At 38.0% G+C, this 18,979-nt stretch overlaps 1 protein-coding gene across 2 annotated transcripts in view; it reads left to right on the forward strand.

Moving 5' to 3' along the window:
- Positions 1–12,360, forward strand: part of LOC139718057 (F-box only protein 11-like) — a 62,131-nt gene extending 49,771 nt beyond the window's left edge. For both annotated transcript variants that reach the window (XM_071629548.1, XM_071629550.1), the window contains exons 9-19: positions 3,321–3,427; positions 3,918–4,055; positions 4,747–4,964; positions 5,302–5,482; positions 6,190–6,312; positions 6,708–6,870; positions 7,824–7,967; positions 9,166–9,384; positions 10,037–10,145; positions 11,113–11,211; positions 11,929–12,360. In XM_071629548.1, coding sequence (XP_071485649.1) covers positions 3,321–3,427; positions 3,918–4,055; positions 4,747–4,964; positions 5,302–5,482; positions 6,190–6,312; positions 6,708–6,870; positions 7,824–7,967; positions 9,166–9,384; positions 10,037–10,145; positions 11,113–11,211; positions 11,929–12,058 — 1,631 coding nt within the window. In that variant the 3' untranslated portion in view covers positions 12,059–12,360. The remainder of the gene's footprint in view (positions 1–3,320; positions 3,428–3,917; positions 4,056–4,746; positions 4,965–5,301; positions 5,483–6,189; positions 6,313–6,707; positions 6,871–7,823; positions 7,968–9,165; positions 9,385–10,036; positions 10,146–11,112; positions 11,212–11,928) is intronic.
- Positions 12,361–18,979: the final 6,619 nt, after the last annotated feature.

Below are 18,979 nucleotides of genomic sequence, written 5' to 3' on the forward strand. Positions count from 1 at the left end.
AATAGGATTTCATTACAGGTGCATAAAACATTTCTCATAACAGTGTCACAAAGGTATTGTAGCAATGGCTAAATGTAGAATCATGGAAATAAATTGACAGTTATAGATGTTACAATGGTCATTTACATGTTTACATCATGTCACTTTAAAAAGAAAAGAATCAAGTATACTGTACAAGATCTTGTGAATGTTACAACAAATTTCGTAGCAGTGGTACAAACCGTATGTAGCCTTAATTTTCTTCATGAAGGTTGAACAATCTCAAGACTCTCCTTCACATTCATTTCTAAGTTTTCCAGCAGTTTGTCATGTCGGTCTTCTGTTAAACTAAGGCATCCACTGGGAGAAACAAGTCTGCAGTTACAAATCTTAGTTCAGTGAGGCAATTCTAGTTTGGGAGTCAAATGTTGTATGATCCCATAATAGGAGCACGCTGCTGGGAAGTTACTGTATGACTGATTCATGAGACGAATAATAGAGATATAAGGAGCTTGTTATCATCTAGATCTTGTATAGTGGGATTAATTCATTCATTTATCACTCATACACATATTCCTCCCTTAAATTCACTCTTCCTGTCGTTGGTGTTTGCTGTCTGTAAAATTTACCAGAATGTGACTAAAAGGATATATGTGTGGCTTGCTAACTTATCAAGTGTCACTACGGACTGGGATTAACTATGCTGAATTGCCGCAAACAATCTAAGTGTGTATAGCAAGGCTTGTAGAGGGCCCCGTTTTACAAGCAATGTTTTGATTTTATCATTGTGACTCTTCTGTTGTACCAAGAGGTCTTTTGGCAAATAGGAAAAATATATGTATTTACCAGATAAAAAGTGTAATAAGTCTGCCTGTGCAACTTTGTGTGTGGGGTTTAAGCAGGTGTGCATCCTGTGTTAATAAGGTAATTAGATTGCAACCCCTGTACACTTTTGACTTTGATTCACAGTCATGTAACATGCTAACATGAACACCAATCAAAAGTAGAAAGTGCTGTGGATTTAGAAAGATATATATAAAGAGATAAAGATATGTGAATTATCTGTATGTATCCTTTATATCATTACCCTGCAGTGATGTCACAAACTGCTTAATTTTTATGGTGGCACCAAAACTGTACAAATTAATAACTTATGAATAGAATGTCTGATTTTCCTCTAACTTCAATGAAGTATTGTACTGATATTGCTGCATTAACTCAATCCATGTATCTATTGGGTTATCATTGTCCCTAAAACTACATACTAGATTTGGCCTTCAGATGTTATGTTGCATTTATTATGGTTTGCAAAAAAAAAAAAAGAGTTAGTGTATTGTAAGCAACAGGTTCCCTTTACAAGCATTACCTGGTATCACATACAAAGCTGATACATGTTTTTCATTTTTTGCTTATGGTGAAACAGTCAAGTGGGATTCAAGTGCCACCTGCTTATATTGTGGTCACTTGCTTACAGTGATCATGACCATTTCCTAATACCTCCACAGTATAAGACCAGATTAACAGACACCTGTATCTTTTAAATTCTGCTGTGGTCATCTTTAGTGTCAGACTGCACATGTTCTATCCATTGAGAAAACACAAGATATTCTGTGTGGATACATGCTGAGGCATTAATGCTTCTATTTAGCCATTTGTAAATAGAGAAGTGATCTCATACCACATGAGCAATACAAGGGAATGATTACCACCAAGGAAGACTTTTGGCTCATTAAAGAAACCTTCATTGCCATTTCTTGCATGAAGGATTATATGCTGTAATTGTAAAACAATAGAAATAGATATTATTTGTAAACAATATATGATAATATAATGTTTTCAAACTGCCTCCATCAAGGAACATATAATGTATTGTTTGACCTCTCTATTTAATGTACGCATATAAGGAAAAGAGGAGCATGATGATATTGGTGCCCTATAACCTCCCCTCACCTGAGACTAATGGTATACTGCTGCTTCATCCTTGTGCTGGCAGCTCCTTCCTCATTCTACCCCTTCACACTACCCCACCTTGCCTTCTGCCTTCCGTAGTGCTACAGTCTCCTAGTCAAAATTTGCCAAGTCACCATCAGCTGCTATGGGAATATTAGTCAAGACGTAGGTCTCCTCACGGCTGCCAGGGCTGTGCATGTCACTGGCCATTAGGTCTTGGTATGTCAGCCCAGTAATGCGCCAGTGTGCGTGCATTGTATACATGAGCCTAGTACAAAAGTATGCATAGCAGCAGCAGATTCCTCTTTGTTTTGTCTCCTTATTGTTTATTTGTAAAATTAAATCAAAAGCATTTCATTCACTGTTAAACTTGTAGTTCTAATGATATTAATGTTTGCACTTTTAGTTCAATGCAGTTGAATTCAATTGATTCTGTTCACTCTGTCAAATGAGATGGCAATGACTACTTGGAGAAACTTGTAATACTTGATTATCATTCAAAGCCAAAATAGAACAATGGTGTTGAAATAAAGAATTGCAAAAATATATGCCTTGGTCATGGATACTCTTGCTTTTCTCCGAAATCTATTTACTCAAACATAAAAAATAAAGATGTCGACTGCAAAGCAGCACAGCCTGATAATTAAGATAAACGGAATATAAGAGTAAATTACAGGGAAGAATCATATGTTTGTGTCCACATAAGTCAGTTTTTATGGTTTAAAAAATGTGAGAAAAGTGTGTCTTTTTGGGCTGTTGCAAGAGTGTGATCAGTTTACTGTGTGATTGTATTGGATTGCATGGGATACATCACAGCATCACATACTGTCTACAGAATGATAAAATTTCAACCCACGTTAAGATTCCTGATCATGTATGATAGGAATTGGCAGCTGGAATACTGAGATGGAAGGTGGAGGGCAAAACTGTGTATTGGGTATCAGTAGATTCCACCTGTCAGGATGTTAGCTACATTAGTTGTATGTACTACATGGTATCCCATTACTATAAAGCTGTGCTCCTTACGGGATCTAGAGATGTAGTGGCAAGCACAGTTCTTTTTGTGTGTGTGTGTTTGTTTACTTGTATGTGTGTTTGTGTGTGTCTTTGTTTGTTTATGTTTGTGTGTCTGTATTTTGAGTACAGTCGAACATGAACTGTTCCAGTAATACACACTAACTGACTAACTAGACATGGTATTACCATGGATATTTATATGTTCCTAAGTAGGTGTGAGAGACAGGAGATCATGCAAACCTGAGTTTGAATGGGTTCTCCCTTGTACAGGCATTATGATGCATGAAGTAACTGAAGTAATGTTAAAGTTTGTGCATATATTCATATGTAACTTTCTCCTTGACTTTATTTGTGTGTCTTCTCCAAATGTGCAGTTGGTGCTGCAGTAAGCGTGAGTGGTAGGAAAGCGACGCCGACAATCAAGAACTGTGTGATCAGTGACTGTGAGAATGTAGGACTGTTCATCAATGACCATGCTGAGGTAAGAATACTTTGCCTGTGATCAGTCTGAACTACAGGAATTTCACTTGGCTATCATTTTGTGTGTTTTCATATATGTCTGGTTTTTCGTCATTATTCTATGCATATGCCAAATGAAGGTGAATGTCATTTCTGCATTACTAATTGTACTGTCATTTTGCCACTTGAAACAAGTTCATCACTATCGGACCATCAACATTTCAATAAAGCCTGAAATATAAGGAGATATCACTGTTTTTCTCAGTAAACCATAACTGAAGGTGGTTTAGTCAAGAAGAATCTTTATTAGTATAAGTATAAGTATTGTTCACATTTTGTATATTTAGCATTACTTAACATTGATTATACTGATTCAAATGTTTACATCAGTTGTTTCTGTCCCTAAGTCACATTTTAGAACTGTTTTGAATCACTAAAGCTGTGTTTTTGTTTCATCTGCAAATGGTAAATTATGCCTTTAACATGAGATAACTTTCTCTTCTGACCTACAGGGTTTTTACCTGGACAATGAGATCAGTGGTAATGCACTGGCAGGCATCTGGGTCAAGAACTATGCCAATCCCATCATTAGACGAAGTCATATCCACCATGGTAGAGATGTAGGAGTCTTTACATTTGACAATGGCATGGTAATCCACTTCTCATCAACTTATTCTCTCATCTTCAGATTTCCTAAACCAAAGCTTATAGTCTATTGAATCCTTTGAGTCATTTGCTTCTTTCTTCTCTTTTTCTTTTTCAATCAAATGTATAAAGTCAGTGAATTTTTTCCTTCTTTTTTTCAGAAGAGGAAAGAAAAAATACTTTACTCCTCTTAGATATTCTTTTTTATATGCCAGTCAATCTGCCTGATTAGTTGACGTAGTTACAGGACATCATGCAGACTCTGCAAATACATGTATTGTCAATTCGATAAATTAGATGATGTGTAGATTACACGCTTAAATGCATTTTTTGCCCCTTTTGTTCACTGGCTGTGCGTTTGATAGTTCCTTTGCTGATCAGGAGTCACTACTTTTCATTCATATTCTTCACAGAGGATAGTGATGATCTATGAAAATACCTCTAGAGATCTTGAATGTAGGTATTGTACTATTTTACAGTGAAAACCTAAGGTTGTCACAATATTCAGGAGACTCTAATAAGGTGTGCGATTACCTTTGAAGTATTGATAGAATATACTTATGTACTACATTTTAGCGGCTGTCACGTCCAAGTTGAGAAAGTTGATTGTTCTCAAACATTCTTTCCTGTTTCATATCCCATATATATGTTTATATATTTGTGTTTATAAATATTTCTATTTCATTTCTTTCCTAGGGTAACTTTGACCGCTGTGACATCCATCACAATCGCATTGCTGGTTTTGAGGTGAAAGCTGGGGCGAACCCAACGGTGGTACACTGTGAGATCCACCATGGTCAGACGGGGGGCATCTACGTACATGAAAACGGTCGAGGCGAGTTCATCGAGAACAAGATCCATTCCAACACTTTTGCAGGAGTCTGGGTAACATCAAACAGTGATCCAACAATACGGTAAGAGCAGTTGATATGTGATATGGTTTCAAGTCACTCATTTTCCGAAATCTCTAACCCAACTTTTTGTGTGTGTGTTGAGAATAACAATGAATTTCCCTCTTTACTATTGATTTATCTAATTATTTGATGTGGAAAATTATGTCTTACACCTTTCAAGACAAAACTTTTTGGAGGTATTTGTTAGCAGAGGCACAATGAAAAACATTGCAATTTGTCAGCTATTCAAAATAGACTATATGAAATAGCCCTAGTAAATAAAGACCTGCAATTTTATAGGAATGAGGATCACAGAGAATGACAATGCTTGTGTCCATTGGCTGCATGTTATTCACAGGGGCAATGAAATCTTCAATGGCCACCAAGGGGGCGTGTACATATTTGGTGAGGGGCGGGGCCTGATTGAACACAACGACATTCACAGCAATGCACTGGCTGGCATCCAGATCCGCACCAACAGCAATCCCATCATCAGGAACAACCGTATTCACGATGGACAACATGGAGGAATCTATGTGGTATGTGTGCCATAGAACTAGATACTGGGGTAGGGTCTGTTAAAGGTGCAAACCAGATATGACTGTATTGAATTCATCATTGATAGAGTCAGTGTAGTTTGCTATATTACTTGGGACTTCTGTGAGTGTTTCATTTATCATGACCTCCCTCAGGAAGAAGAGAATTTGTTTTTTTGTTTTGCTGTGTGTTTTTCTTTTTTAGTTTTTCATGCTGTCATTCACAGGATTCCACTTGAAGACTAGAAATGTTTCCTCTTTTATCGGTTCAAAGAAGTATTATTATCAGTATTAAAATTGATATTGAAATTGAACCTTGTAAGCTAGTAAACTGCTTGGAAGTGCCATAGATATATCTTTTATGTTTCAAAATGGTTTTGCAAAAGACCGAGACCAAATACTGTACATGCCATATATTTAGCGAGTCTAAATTTTTGCAAATGGAGACTTCCCAACGATTTTGCAGGTGGTTAAATTCGCAATAATGGAGTCCTGTACTGAACGGAAAAATGTATACTCATACAGTACGTCACATTCATAGCAGGATCAGACATAATATTTTTGCGTGTCTTTAATTTCGCGAATAGCAGCTGACTCGCGAAATTCGCGAAAAATAAAAACCTCACGAAATATTCAGCGTTTACAGTAAGTTAAAGTTCAGCGAAGTCATGTATAGCCTTGTCTGTTTGCCTCCTACCATCTCTATGTAGCATGAGAAAGGCAAAGGTCTGATCATAGAGAATGAGGTGTACAGCAACACTCTGGCTGGGGTCTGGGTCACAACGGGAAGCTGTCCAGAGCTCAGGAGAAATCGGATTCACAGCGGCAAACAGGTCAGATACCATTTGGGTCAAGAGTCATGGATGTTTGATTGCTTCCAATCACTGTAATGAGATTAGAAAAAAATCATGTTTTTTTTTTTATGGAATAGTAAAAGTAAAGCTGTTATTTTAATCAACATGGAACTTAAAAGATTTAAAAAATTAAAGATTTTTTTAAATGCTTTTTACACTACTTTTTCCCCTCTTTTTATTCCATTCCAAAGTTCTACCACATCTTTTTATCTGCTTCCAAAGGAAATGTGATGTCATTTTTTTAAAACAATAAAAACAACAATGGGTTTGCGTGAGGTGTCAAAAAGTACAAAGCTTTAAAGTGGCAGATTTATGTGCACAGTGCAGTGTCTTCTTAGAATATTTACAATGATGTCTGTTTATGTTATCTTCAGGTTGGAGTGTATTTCTATGACAACGGCCATGGTACCCTGGAGGAGAATGACATATTCAACCACATGTACTCTGGTGTACAGATCAGAACAGGCAGTAACCCCATCATCAAGAGGAATAAGATTTGGGGTGGCCAAAATGGTGGTATTCTCGTCTACAATGGAGGTGGGTTATTATAGCTATCAGTACCATGGGGTCACCTTTGGTTTGTTTGTGCTTATGTTTTATTAGGGACTTATCGATTATGTGGACGTGGACGCCTCTCTCGTACAATAGCGGTTCCAAATTGCTGCAGTCCATTTGTTACATTCACAGTATTTTCACCCGTTTCGATTTTTGTGCACGCCGTTCACAACATGTTGTTATGATGTCATGGTCCCGTCCCCACCAGCGGGCTGGCTATTTGATTGGCGTGCAAAGCGATGACGTCATGCAAGTCCTGAATCTAGGAGGACGTGAAGTCCTTAGACACATTCGCGATTCTCGCATTGAATGTGCTGCAGAACTTGGAGCATGCGCAGTTCCTTGAAATGACGTCGTTCATTGGCGTCCACGTCCAGGAGGTGAAATGGCAAGGTTATTGAGATGATGTGAAGTACAGACCAATAACCACCATGTATGACAAGCCTGATGTTGACATTAGGAGGTCTTGGAGTAGAATTAGGATGGGAAACACATTTCTAAAGAATCCTCTTACTCCATACATGACAGACCTCACTCTCACTCTCTGAATTATGTCTTAGAAAGAGTTGTCGATTTGAGAGACAGCCTGAAGTTGTGCAATCATTCAGTGAGTTTGCTTTTAATAGTGTGGTACCACGGTGTGCAGTTTGCAAGTAAAGTCTGATTGGTCTACTGTCATTGCAGTCTTGTGCCCAGTTGTTGACATCTTCCGTACATTAAACTTCACTTATCGAAGAGTTTATTGCATCATATGACAGAGATGATATCAGTAAAAGACTATTAAAGATTGTGTTGGCAAATGGAGACTGAAAATGTTAATTAGAATATCATAACGCACTTATTCATATGACTTAATAGATATACCTCTCTTTGTTCACCTAGTCCCATGTACAGGGTTTGATGTTATTCATTTTTCATGCTTCAATGCAAACTAGGTCTTGGCGTCCTTGAGCGGAATGAAATATTTGACAATGCAATGGCTGGTGTGTGGATCAAGACGGACAGCAATCCTCACCTGCGCCATAACAAGATTCATGACGGGAGAGATGGAGGCATCTGTATATTCAATGGAGGAAGAGGTGAGATAGATCACAGAGATGCAGTGGTCATTGATGAGATCTTCATGGAATAAGGCATCTCCCTACAGCTCAACCTGTAATTGCCATAAAGCAAGGAAGCTCAAAGAATACAGATGCACAAAAATTATGTTGTTGAATATACTTTCCATATTGTATCATTTTGTAGGAGGACCTAGATGTATTACAGCTTGAGATTTATCAATCATTACAAAGAGACGGAACAGATTTAGGAGTTCTCACTTTTACATAGTGAGACAATCTATGGCTGCAGGCCCAGCAAAAGAAACATTTATCTTTTTTCAGACCTTATCAAGAGAGCTAATACCTGTCTACTGAGGGAACTTGTTTGCATGTATGAAGGCATATTGTTTGTTCAGAGAACACCCACACAGCACCATGCCCTGTACCTCCCAGGTCTGATTGCTGCAACACAAACCTCTTTCACAATGTTTTTGGCACAATTTCACTTCTACCATCATGAATAGAAGTATTTTCATCATGTTCTTGAAACATTCATGATATAATGTGTGAACAGTTTAACCCGTTGAGGACGGACTGATTTTGCTATAACACGCATTTCCCATAGACACCTGCCCGAGTATTATCAGGATTTATCCTCAACAGGTTAATTAAAACACTATGTGTCCAGTTGCCTATCTCTGTAGGAGATCAAGCTACCAGCCCTATACCCATCTTTCCATGCCAAATCCAAAGAGATCAGAACTGTGACAGTCTCTTTACTCACACACTAAAGACGGCAGCACAGTGTGCTTCACTTATTGTCACTTTGATAGTCTTGGCATCTGATAGAGATGTAGATCCACCATGTAGAGACAGGTTCAGATTTGCTGATTTAAGTAACTGTATTAAAAAAAAAAAGAGATCTTAAATTTCATGAGGTTAAAGTGCTGTTACTAGTTACATTTTCATGAGGACATTCGCAAAATGCAATACACATTCCTTTCATTACAACTGTTTGGATTACTGAATAGTATGTCTTATGTGTAGTGAAGTTTTGGAGTGTATTATGTGGCTTCTTATTTCACCTTGGCTTCACTACACGTACACTGAATGCATGCCATAGAAAAGTAATCCTTAGTCCCCTTCACCATTCTTGCTCCTTGTCAATATGGCAGTGTTAATGGTGATGACACAGTAAATTATCTTGCCCATGGTTGCTGTCTGTTACCCCTTGTAGGTATCCTGGAGGAGAATGAGATCTTCCGCAACACACAGGCAGGTGTGCTGATCAGTTCCCAGAGTCATCCGAGGCTGAAGCGAAACAAGATCTATGATGGACTGGCTGCAGGCATTGAGATCACCAACAATGCCAATGCTTACCTGGAGGGGAACCATGTCTTCAATAACAAGTTTGCTGGGATCTGCCTTGCTACTGGAGTCAACCCAGAGATGAAAGGTAGTGGTCTGCTTTGTCTGCTAGTCATCTTGGTTGTCTCTCTCTCTCTTTCATATACATATATATCAGATGTCATGAAACGTAGCATTGAAATATGATTAGGGATAACAAGTGTTCAGCAGTGATAAGAAAAGATGTGATATTTCTACCATCTGGCGTGTGTTAATCACAGTGTCCATATCTCAGTGTTGAAACACTTGTTTTCATCCCTCTTATTGTGATTGATCCCTTTGGGGGCCACAGAATGTTTTTTTAGGGGAATCAGGGGTCTATCATATCCCCATCCCCCAGTCCCCCCTCCCCCCTGTCATTTTTTACATTTGCAGTGTTTGAGATGTGTCCCGAGTTAACCACACCCAGCTTCAAAAGTTTACAAAAGTTCGTTTTCATCAGCAAGTATTTGTTTATCTTATTGGTCATGTACTTGAGCACAGAAAAATGCAAAATTCATATTTTTCACTCAGCGCAATATGTACACAGCTCAAAAAGTAAAGCTGCAGTGAAAATTCAGTGTCATACAATCTGATTGTGACGTCTGTAGTAATGCTTATTCCATTTTCCCTTTCATTGTTGGGAGTTATCTAACAGTTAGTATACACAATGCATTGCTATATAATGATCTCTTTCTTTTCTGTTATATATCCTCTTGCAGACAATAAGGTGTACGGCAATAAGAATGCCATTGAGAAGGCAGTTAAGTGTGGGAGGTGCCTGTACAAGATTTCCAGTTACACAAGCTACCCCATGCACGACTTCTACAGGTAAACACTAGCATAGATTGCAATTAGTCAAACAAAGCCTCTTCAAGAAAATCCATGATCATCTATCATGAGCTAAACAAACTGTGAATTGTTGTCATGCCAGATGAAATTACCCCCTGCCATTTATTTGTTCGTTTTTTTCCAGTATGATGAAGCATGGCCTTCGAGAGAGAAAAAAAGTTTAAAAGAAAAACAACACTTACCATATTTTCAAATCCCCTGCCACTACAATGTATTTATGTAATCGAGGAATTGAGCATTTTATATTTTCTTAGGGGCCAAACTATTGATCTAAACTATCCATGTGTTGTCACATGAGATTCATTTGATGACATTGTATGAGAGGTATCTTGTGTTCTGTTCTCTGCAGGATAGATAGTCATATTTGCATCATTTATTTGCATTGCTTTTAAAGAATTTACTGTAAAACCAGAATTTTTCGTGTGCATTTTAATTTCACTAATTTTGCGAGAGCCAAGTATACAATAGTAGATTCGCAAGCTTTTTATTTCTGTCACCATGTATTATGGCATCAACCCAAAGTTATGCCATGATGTTATATGATTTCAATCTCTCCTATATCGTGACAAGTCATTTAAAGATCTGTGTGGCTGAGAAGAGATCATTGTACAGGTCTTGTGGATAGTAGGAGATAATCAGTGATACTCTGCAATGAAGACATGTGGGAGATAGTAAACTGATTGAGAGCTATCAGCAACCAGCAAAATCTGCTACTTTTGGCAAATAGCCATCAAATAACTAGGGAACTGACAGATTGGAGAGTTCACCTTGCAAGTTGTCTGTAAAACACACACACACACACACACACACACACAAACAAGCTTTTGGACAAAAGCGATGGGAAAGTGTGTGAGAGCATTCTGAAAGTATTTTTCTGTAGAGTTCCCACTCCTATTGGAGAGTGGCATGTAATGGATTTATTGTTCTCTTTGCCTTTTTTTCACAGGTGTAAGACATGTAACACAACAGACAGGAATGCAATTTGTGTCAACTGTATCAGGAGATGTCATGCTGGACATGATGTAGAGTTTGTTACACACGATAGGTGAGAAACAAAAGGCATTATCTTTTTTGCCCCATCCTCTTTTCTCCTTTCCTTCCCTCCGCCTTTTCCTTCTAGTACCTTTTATCTTCTCTTGGTGCCTTGTAGTCACAGGGCCATAGAAAGGATCACTCGGTGAATGTAAACAAAGTTTCCTTTTTGTATTTGTTTGCTATATAATAGCACGACCACATGCCCAACACAGATTACATCAACTGTACAAAATATTGTGTGTGAAATAACAGTGGCTGTCCAAGAATGACGTGAAGTGTAATATTTGATGATTGCTTGTCTTTCTTGTGAGTTTTCATAGGACACATTTATATGAGATGAATAGTGAATAAAGTACAGATGACCACTTTTCCATTCTAACTCCAGCTAAAAAAAAAAGAGGAAAATGTAAAAAGATGTGTATTGTAAGGGTTGAATTATACATTGATTTCATTGATAATATGTAGGATCATGGAGGACCAGCCAGGAATTAAACAAAAATGATAAGGCAAACATTCTCTCAAGATTACATTGCATTGTAATCTTTACACCCAATGACTTCTGTGTCGGGGACATTATCTTAGATGATTGAAAATTTGTTGTATGTGTGGAATGTAATTTCACATGTTTTGTAGTTTGCATTACGCTGAGGTTCATTTTTTAGAATGGCTTTTAAAAACTACACACGTCCCTAAATATTGTCTTCAACATCTGTTTGATATGCACCAGGTTTTTCTGTGACTGTGGAGCTGGTACCTTATCACTGCAGTGCCAACTGGCTGGAGAACCAACCAAGGATACGGACACACTGTATGACTCAGCCGCACCCATTGAATCACACACCCTCATGGTCAACTGACACAAAGATACATTCAGCAGGGACTGCAGTGCAGCAAGAAGCAAAATAATATTGACTACGAGTCCAATAGGAGAACTTACTTAAATAATCTCAATAAAGCCAAACACTTCCAGGACTGTCGTGTGTTTTGTTGCCCATACCTTTAATTTAACCAGCGTTGATATCATGCCAAAGTATTTCCTACAATGTTATTGGAAGGTCTCCCATAACTAGGCTGGAGTGATAGGACAACAAGGATCCAGACAGCATGCCAACAGACTGAAGAACACCTCCAGGAATAGTCTGGTTGTCTTGCCATACACAAGATTGGTTTGATGACCACAGCGATATCCTACAATGATCCCAATATTGATGTGTCCATCCTACTGTATGCAGCTATTGGAGGATAGCTGCAGGAAGAAGGAGCCCTCTACTGCCAGAGTTGTGGACAGTCGGTCAGCTATGCCTCCACTGGGCTGTGATCAGTCTTTGGAGATCGACAGTTTTTTGTCATCAATGTGAAACAGCTGAATTTGTATATGATGGAAGCCTGCTCAAGCATTGGTCACAAGATTCTGTTAGGAGCATAGAAGTTCGTGATGCAATGTAGGGAGATCATATTAGTTTTGGAAATAAGCACACTGGATCATTACATGTGTGGAAAAGAAGAAAGGGAAGCACTATTGACATTATTCATAGTGTATTGGTGAACTGTTGAGATGAGACGGTACACAGAATCTTCTGGTGGCTGTCTTGTCTCCTGGATCACGATGTATGTGGCTCGTCATAATACAACTCATTGTTTGTGTTCCATGCTCATATTCCCCCAAGATGCAGCTGGGAGGACAAGTTGCCATGACGATCAAGTTGTGTATCTGACTGAATGCCTCATGCATTATCTTGTGTGTATCCATATGGGCACCGATGGAAAATGACTAGAATGAGGGTGCATACTGTGCGAATGTTTGTGTACAGTCAATTTTATAGAATTCCTTCCACTTCTTGAATATATCCACTACATTGCAGTTGTTTTCGTTCTTTGGAGGCGACGATTTTCAATATTGCTAAGCACACATGCTGTGAAAGTGGTACGGTAAGGCAAGCCATGTCAAAGGTATGGCGTGTGTGTAAGGTTGTGGATGTTTCTTCACTGTAAAGAAAAGTTTGTTTAATGGAGGAAAAAAGTATGCATATATTTGCATGATACATTCATTTGCATTTAGTTTTAAAGGTAGAACATTAACAAGTTTTGTCATTTGGATTACTAACATTTTATGTAGGGTTAGAGCTCATGCCTATTTTTTGTTTCTGCCAAAAGAATGTATATTTTGCTAGGAGAGTATCTTTCGGAGCCCATCAGGTAAAGGATAGATTGTGAAAGGCCATGCAAAGACATGGCAACACAATGTGACACTGGGAAATGCTATATTTGTATGAATATATATTTATGCATATTTATGCTGCAGAGATGAACTGCCAAACAACAGAATCATGAAAAGACAGCAGAGGAGATAGGACAGAGAAATTAGGGGTGAGATAGAGATGGAAAGTGGTCTGGTCTTTTTAAAGTGGAAAGAATCAAGGACAAGTGATATTGGAGAAGTTTTCCCTTTTCACCTTCCTAGACCTCAAGGAGATCTCGTTTTGGGGGGTTTTATTCTTTTCTTTTTTTTTGGGGGGGGGGGGGGGGGGGGGAGTACAGCAACTTGTTTGTCCATGAAAGTAGTTTAATGCTGGTTTGTGGGTTGATGTTTTTTTCTTTTTCTTTCCAGCACCTCTGACAACATTTTTGAATGTTGAAACAAGTGGCTATCAACAGATCAATGAGCATTGTAATATTAGGCATCAAGCTTTTTCAAACAAGTCAGTTTTACATCATGCATTTGTGCACCTCATAAGTGGTAGATTCAGCCGTAGACTGATAAATTATTTGTCAGCACCAGGTGATATACTTCTCAAAGAGGATTATAAACACTGAACCAAACCTTGGAAGCCTCAAATCATTCAAGTTCCATTCATATTTGTGCATTTATTAAATCTGTGGCTTTAAATGAGATCAGCGTATTGGCTTAGCATCTTGATATTTTGTTCAGGAAAAGGGATGGGGGTAAAGAGTATTTGTTTTTCATTCAAACATTTTTTTTAAATATTCAATTTGCAAAATGTCATATAGAGTCAATATTGTGTACCATACTGACCAACTTGACCAGTAGGCTACTGCATTACTCATTGCATCAGGGGTTCTTTTTTCTGTCTTATTATTCTTTTATTCTTTTTTTTTTTTGGGGGGGGGGGGGAGGGTGTTGTGGCACTTAGACAATCATGGTTAATATACCTCAAATGTGAACAAACTCAGATTGTGTCCATAATATTTACAAGAGCAAGTTATCTGCTGTTGTATGAAAGGGCCAAAGCATTAATTTGGTGATGTGAATGAGTTGAAAATACTGTTCCCTTTTTACGGCCAGGTGTTGATATTGGCCGAGTTTTCTTTGAAGTCTTTGGGAGAAAACCTGTAGTACCCCGTGTGAGGGTGCAGTTTGTTTTCTTTAATGCGAGAGATGGTGGGGAGTATCAGTTTCCATTTTGTTACATTCAGAAGCAACTCATGAGGGTTTGATAGATGAAGAGCTGGCTATGTGTAGTCAGCCTGTAATGGCAGTGGTGAGGATGTGCAAGATGTATGTTTTGTGTTGCCCACTGCATGGAAAGTAATCACTGTTCTTTTCAGTGATCTATGTATTGATAATAAAGCATCTCAATAATTGTTATTTGTTCTTTAACTGTTTTTATGTTGGTAAAATTGGTCATCTGAAAGTCATCTTTTTCTGTCCCTCATTTTCAGTGGGATCATCTCTGTAAATAATTGCCCCTACTGTAGCTCAGGTTCCTAAATGATGTACACATGTATGATCTCTATTTTCTCTCTCTGCAAGAAATTGTCCCATTAGAGTCTGTATGATATTCATCCTTTCTCGACAGTATGAAGTGAAACAATCCATACTGTTCATTGATGCTAAATTCTCACTGTGTTGTGTAGTCTGTGAGGATAGTAATCACATTGAGGGGCAGTCACCACTCTTCTGGAGATAGAATCATGTTTAATGCACACTGTCAAGATTGTGATTGGTCCTATGAGCAGCTTCCACTGATTTCCACTGTCTTGTCTTACAATTAATTGTCTCTTGACATGCTTGATTTGCTCTGTGGTTGACTTGTGCCTAAGATAATTCTGTGTCTGTACCAGCACAATGTTTATTCAGCAACGGTCTGACCTAAATGCGGAGAAGTCACAGATATTTTTTAATGCTTCCAAGATACATTTAAAATAATCTCATTGGAAATCGAAATGTGATATTTGCAACAACGACAACAAAAATAAAGATTAAAAAAAGTAATTCAGATGATCAATTTTTAAACCAGTCTGATTTGATCTTTTGTGAAACCCATGAATTTCAAAATTTTGCTGCTTTCCCAAATTTGTTGCCAGTGTTTTATTTATTGCTTTAGCTATTGGGATTATTTGTAATGGTGCTACAAGTCTTTTGTGAATAGCAAGGCATCTTATAGAGGCATTCCATCATTCAAAGGGAAGAAGAGGTGTATGTACAGCATTTTCTTTTCTCTTTCTCAATTTAGTCCTGTTTTGACAGATCCAATCGGATTGTTGTATTGTGTTAACTTTTATATGTGAATGCATTTTTTTTTTTTAAGAAAGTAAATCTTTTCTTTGAAATGTGACGGTTTGACTTGACACTGAAAAAGCCTTGTTTGTGTATCTTGTGATGGTATGGAAATGAAATCTTTTGGTAACATGAAATGTTTAGTGAAATAGTGTTGGTAGATTGATCGTTAGCTGTGTTGGATGTTGAAATTGTTACGTCTGCTGATGAGATTGTCATTTTTTTTCTTGTTTTTATTTATAGTTGTACATCAGTTTATATATTTGAAATTTTCTTGGCCAAATGGTTGTACCTCAAACTGAAGGAATGGAATGGCTGTAGATGTAGTGAGAACAGATTGCTAGTTCACCCAGAAGGTGTCATGTCCATTAATAGAAGTGGCTTGTCTGTGAAATGAAGCTTACAGTCAAGGAACTCGGCTTTGCCACAACAGGTTGAACAAAGTTTATGTGACTGTTGGTTCTGTGTAGTGTTTTTCTTTTGCTATCATCGAATGTTGTGAGAGAGAGAAAGAGAGAGAAAGAGAGAGAGAGAGGGAGAGAGGGAGGTAATTACAACACTCACTCAAACTTTGTGTGTTAATTAGTTTCTTGCTTCTCTTTTTAAGTTTTTTAACATTCAAAGTGTTTGCATGTCATTGTCTTTTTCATCCCCTCAGGAGCGTAGTTTAATAACACTGCCCGTGACATCATAAGAAAGTTGACCCAGATAATGAGGCAGGGCCTTTGACTCAGTGATTCACTATTGTATGTTCCAGTAATGATTATTCATTCAAATGATTTGGATCTGTTCCAGAAGCTTGAGCAATAAGCACGTCACATGACTAGGATGAGTTGGTCATGTGACCCGTTCCACTCATCAATTATTGGGGTGCTCTCTGTCACATCTGACTCACTGGTAGTGACAAGACAGGGCCATTCAGACTTTACCGACTTCAATGACGTGTCATTGATGATACAGAGGCATGGACCCACTCTCAGTCCTGCTCATGATAACATCCTTTGGGCAAGTTATCTGCCAAGAAAAGCAAAAGGAAAAGATTGCACCCTCTCTGTGAGGGATTAACTACCCATTTTCTCATTTTTATATATGTTATGATGGAATTCTTCATTTGGGATGGGAAGATATGTAGAGAAAGTTATGTGTGAAGGTGGTATACAATACTACTTTTCTACTTACCTACCTACCTACCCTTTCTACCCACTCCAAGCTACTGGTGACAGTATTCACCATGGATTTCTCACAATGAGTTTCAACTCAGTGCACTCTTGATATTTACTTTATGGCCCTGTCCTCTTCAAAAAAATGAAGAATGATTTCAAAGACATGATATTTGGTCCATAGCTTTTGTCTGTGGTACATAACTTGTGAGTAGTTTGCTCAGAGTGAGATGTGTATGGAGGGCGCCCTCTATGTCCATCACATTGTTTACAAAAATTCAATGTCAACAGATCCCTCTTGACTTCTTTTGGTTCGTTTTCTTGTTATATTTGATTTCCCATCGAGTAACGGTGTTATTTCTTTGATCTAGGATGACAGCCCCCCTTAAGTGTCCTCATTTTGTTGATTATTCCTGTGTTATTATGGAAGCACATAAATTAGGTGTTGCCAGCGAAGACTGTCGAATGTAGAAACAAGCAGTTGCTGGCATCATCAGTTTTTCTTAGAGCCATCATCAAAGATCAATATGCAATATAGTTTCTATTTATGGGCCATTGATTTATGTTTTACTCTTTTCATTCACTTGTGTCAAATGTTCTTGGATTATTGTTATTTTTAATTTGTAGAATGTGATATTCATACTACCTGAAGATTCAAGTCTCACTCACATTGTATCATACACATCATTTGATGAAAAAACAACAAAAAATATGGGCGGCCAGGTGTCGTGAACTCACTGTTTGGAGCAGCACCAAATAAAATCTGGCTGCCTCATGCCTTTCAAATCACAGCTCTCAACGTCTTCTCTGTTGTACAGTGTGATGCATGTCTGATTCTCAATCATATTTACTGTACCTCCGCCAAGGGAGGAGGTTATGTTTTCCTCGCCATTAGTTTGTTTGTTTGTTTGTTGGTTGGTTGATCTTGTTTGTTTGTCTGTGTGCAAAATACATAATGTAACTCAAAAAGTTGAGAACAGATTGGGGTGAAACTTACAGGAAAGTTTGAGAATGACTCAGGAACAGATGATTAAATTTTGGTAGTGATCAGAGGATTTTTCTATGGATTTTACAAAGGATATTTTTAGAGTCAATGAACTTTGGAGTTAAAGCTGCACACTTTTGAGGCTTGCATACACGCTCTTAAGTGCATTCTTTAGTTTCTGCAAGGGTGAGGCGCTCCGCACAGCTGAAAGTTGATGACGTACAAAAGGCTTAAATATTGGGAAATTGGGCAATTTTCAGCATGCATATGTATGGGTAGAAATCACTGATCTCTATGGAAGAACAAGATCAGTGGTGGAAATGAGCTGCATGCTTGGTGGAGGTCTGCGCTCTCAGAGTGCTTCTCTAGTGTTTAGTGTGTACTCTTGCCCATTTAATCTTTTACGCAGAGAGAGCGAGGGAGAGAGAGAGAGAGAGTATGGGGATGGGGGATGGAAGAAAGAGAGGAAATCGATATCACTGCTCTATTATTTTGTCAAGTGTTACTTCACACACAAAGATCCCATTACAATTTCTTTGGTCAAGATTTTTTTCTTCCCTTTTTTGTTAACATCCACTGAATTGAAAAGAAGTGTTTATTTTAAAATGCTAAATAAAACATCCGGAAAACATTTTTCATCTAAGACAGCATATTTTCCTATTTTCGATGAACAAGAAACTAACAGCATAAAAACATATTACAGCAGTTGGCAGCTCTTGACAAGACATTTATATAATGGTTAATTCATAACACCAAAGAAACATACTTCATATAGACTAAAAGCTCCCAATTTAATATTCCTATACTCTACAATTCAGACAGGAAGTGCTGTATATGCCATATATTTAGTGAGTCTAAATTTACGCGAATTGGGACTTCCCGACAAGTTCGCCAGAGGTTGAATTCACGATCAAGGAGTACAATACATTGTATTGAATGGAGGAATGTATGCATGGCACATTCATGTCGGGATCAGAGTCAATATTTTTGCGTGTCTTTAAATTCGCGAACAGCACCTGACTCACAAAATTCGCAAAAATAAAATAAAACCTCACAAATATTCAGCATATACAGTAGTTTGTCTTTTTCCTCAAATCATCTTATTTTGCTTTAA

Source organism: Diadema antillarum, unplaced genomic scaffold (assembly GCF_040938485.1).
Source record: "Diadema antillarum isolate AM-2024a unplaced genomic scaffold, OU_Dant_1.0 scf00000087, whole genome shotgun sequence".
In the NCBI taxonomy this organism is placed as follows: domain Eukaryota; kingdom Metazoa; phylum Echinodermata; class Echinoidea; order Diadematoida; family Diadematidae; genus Diadema; species Diadema antillarum.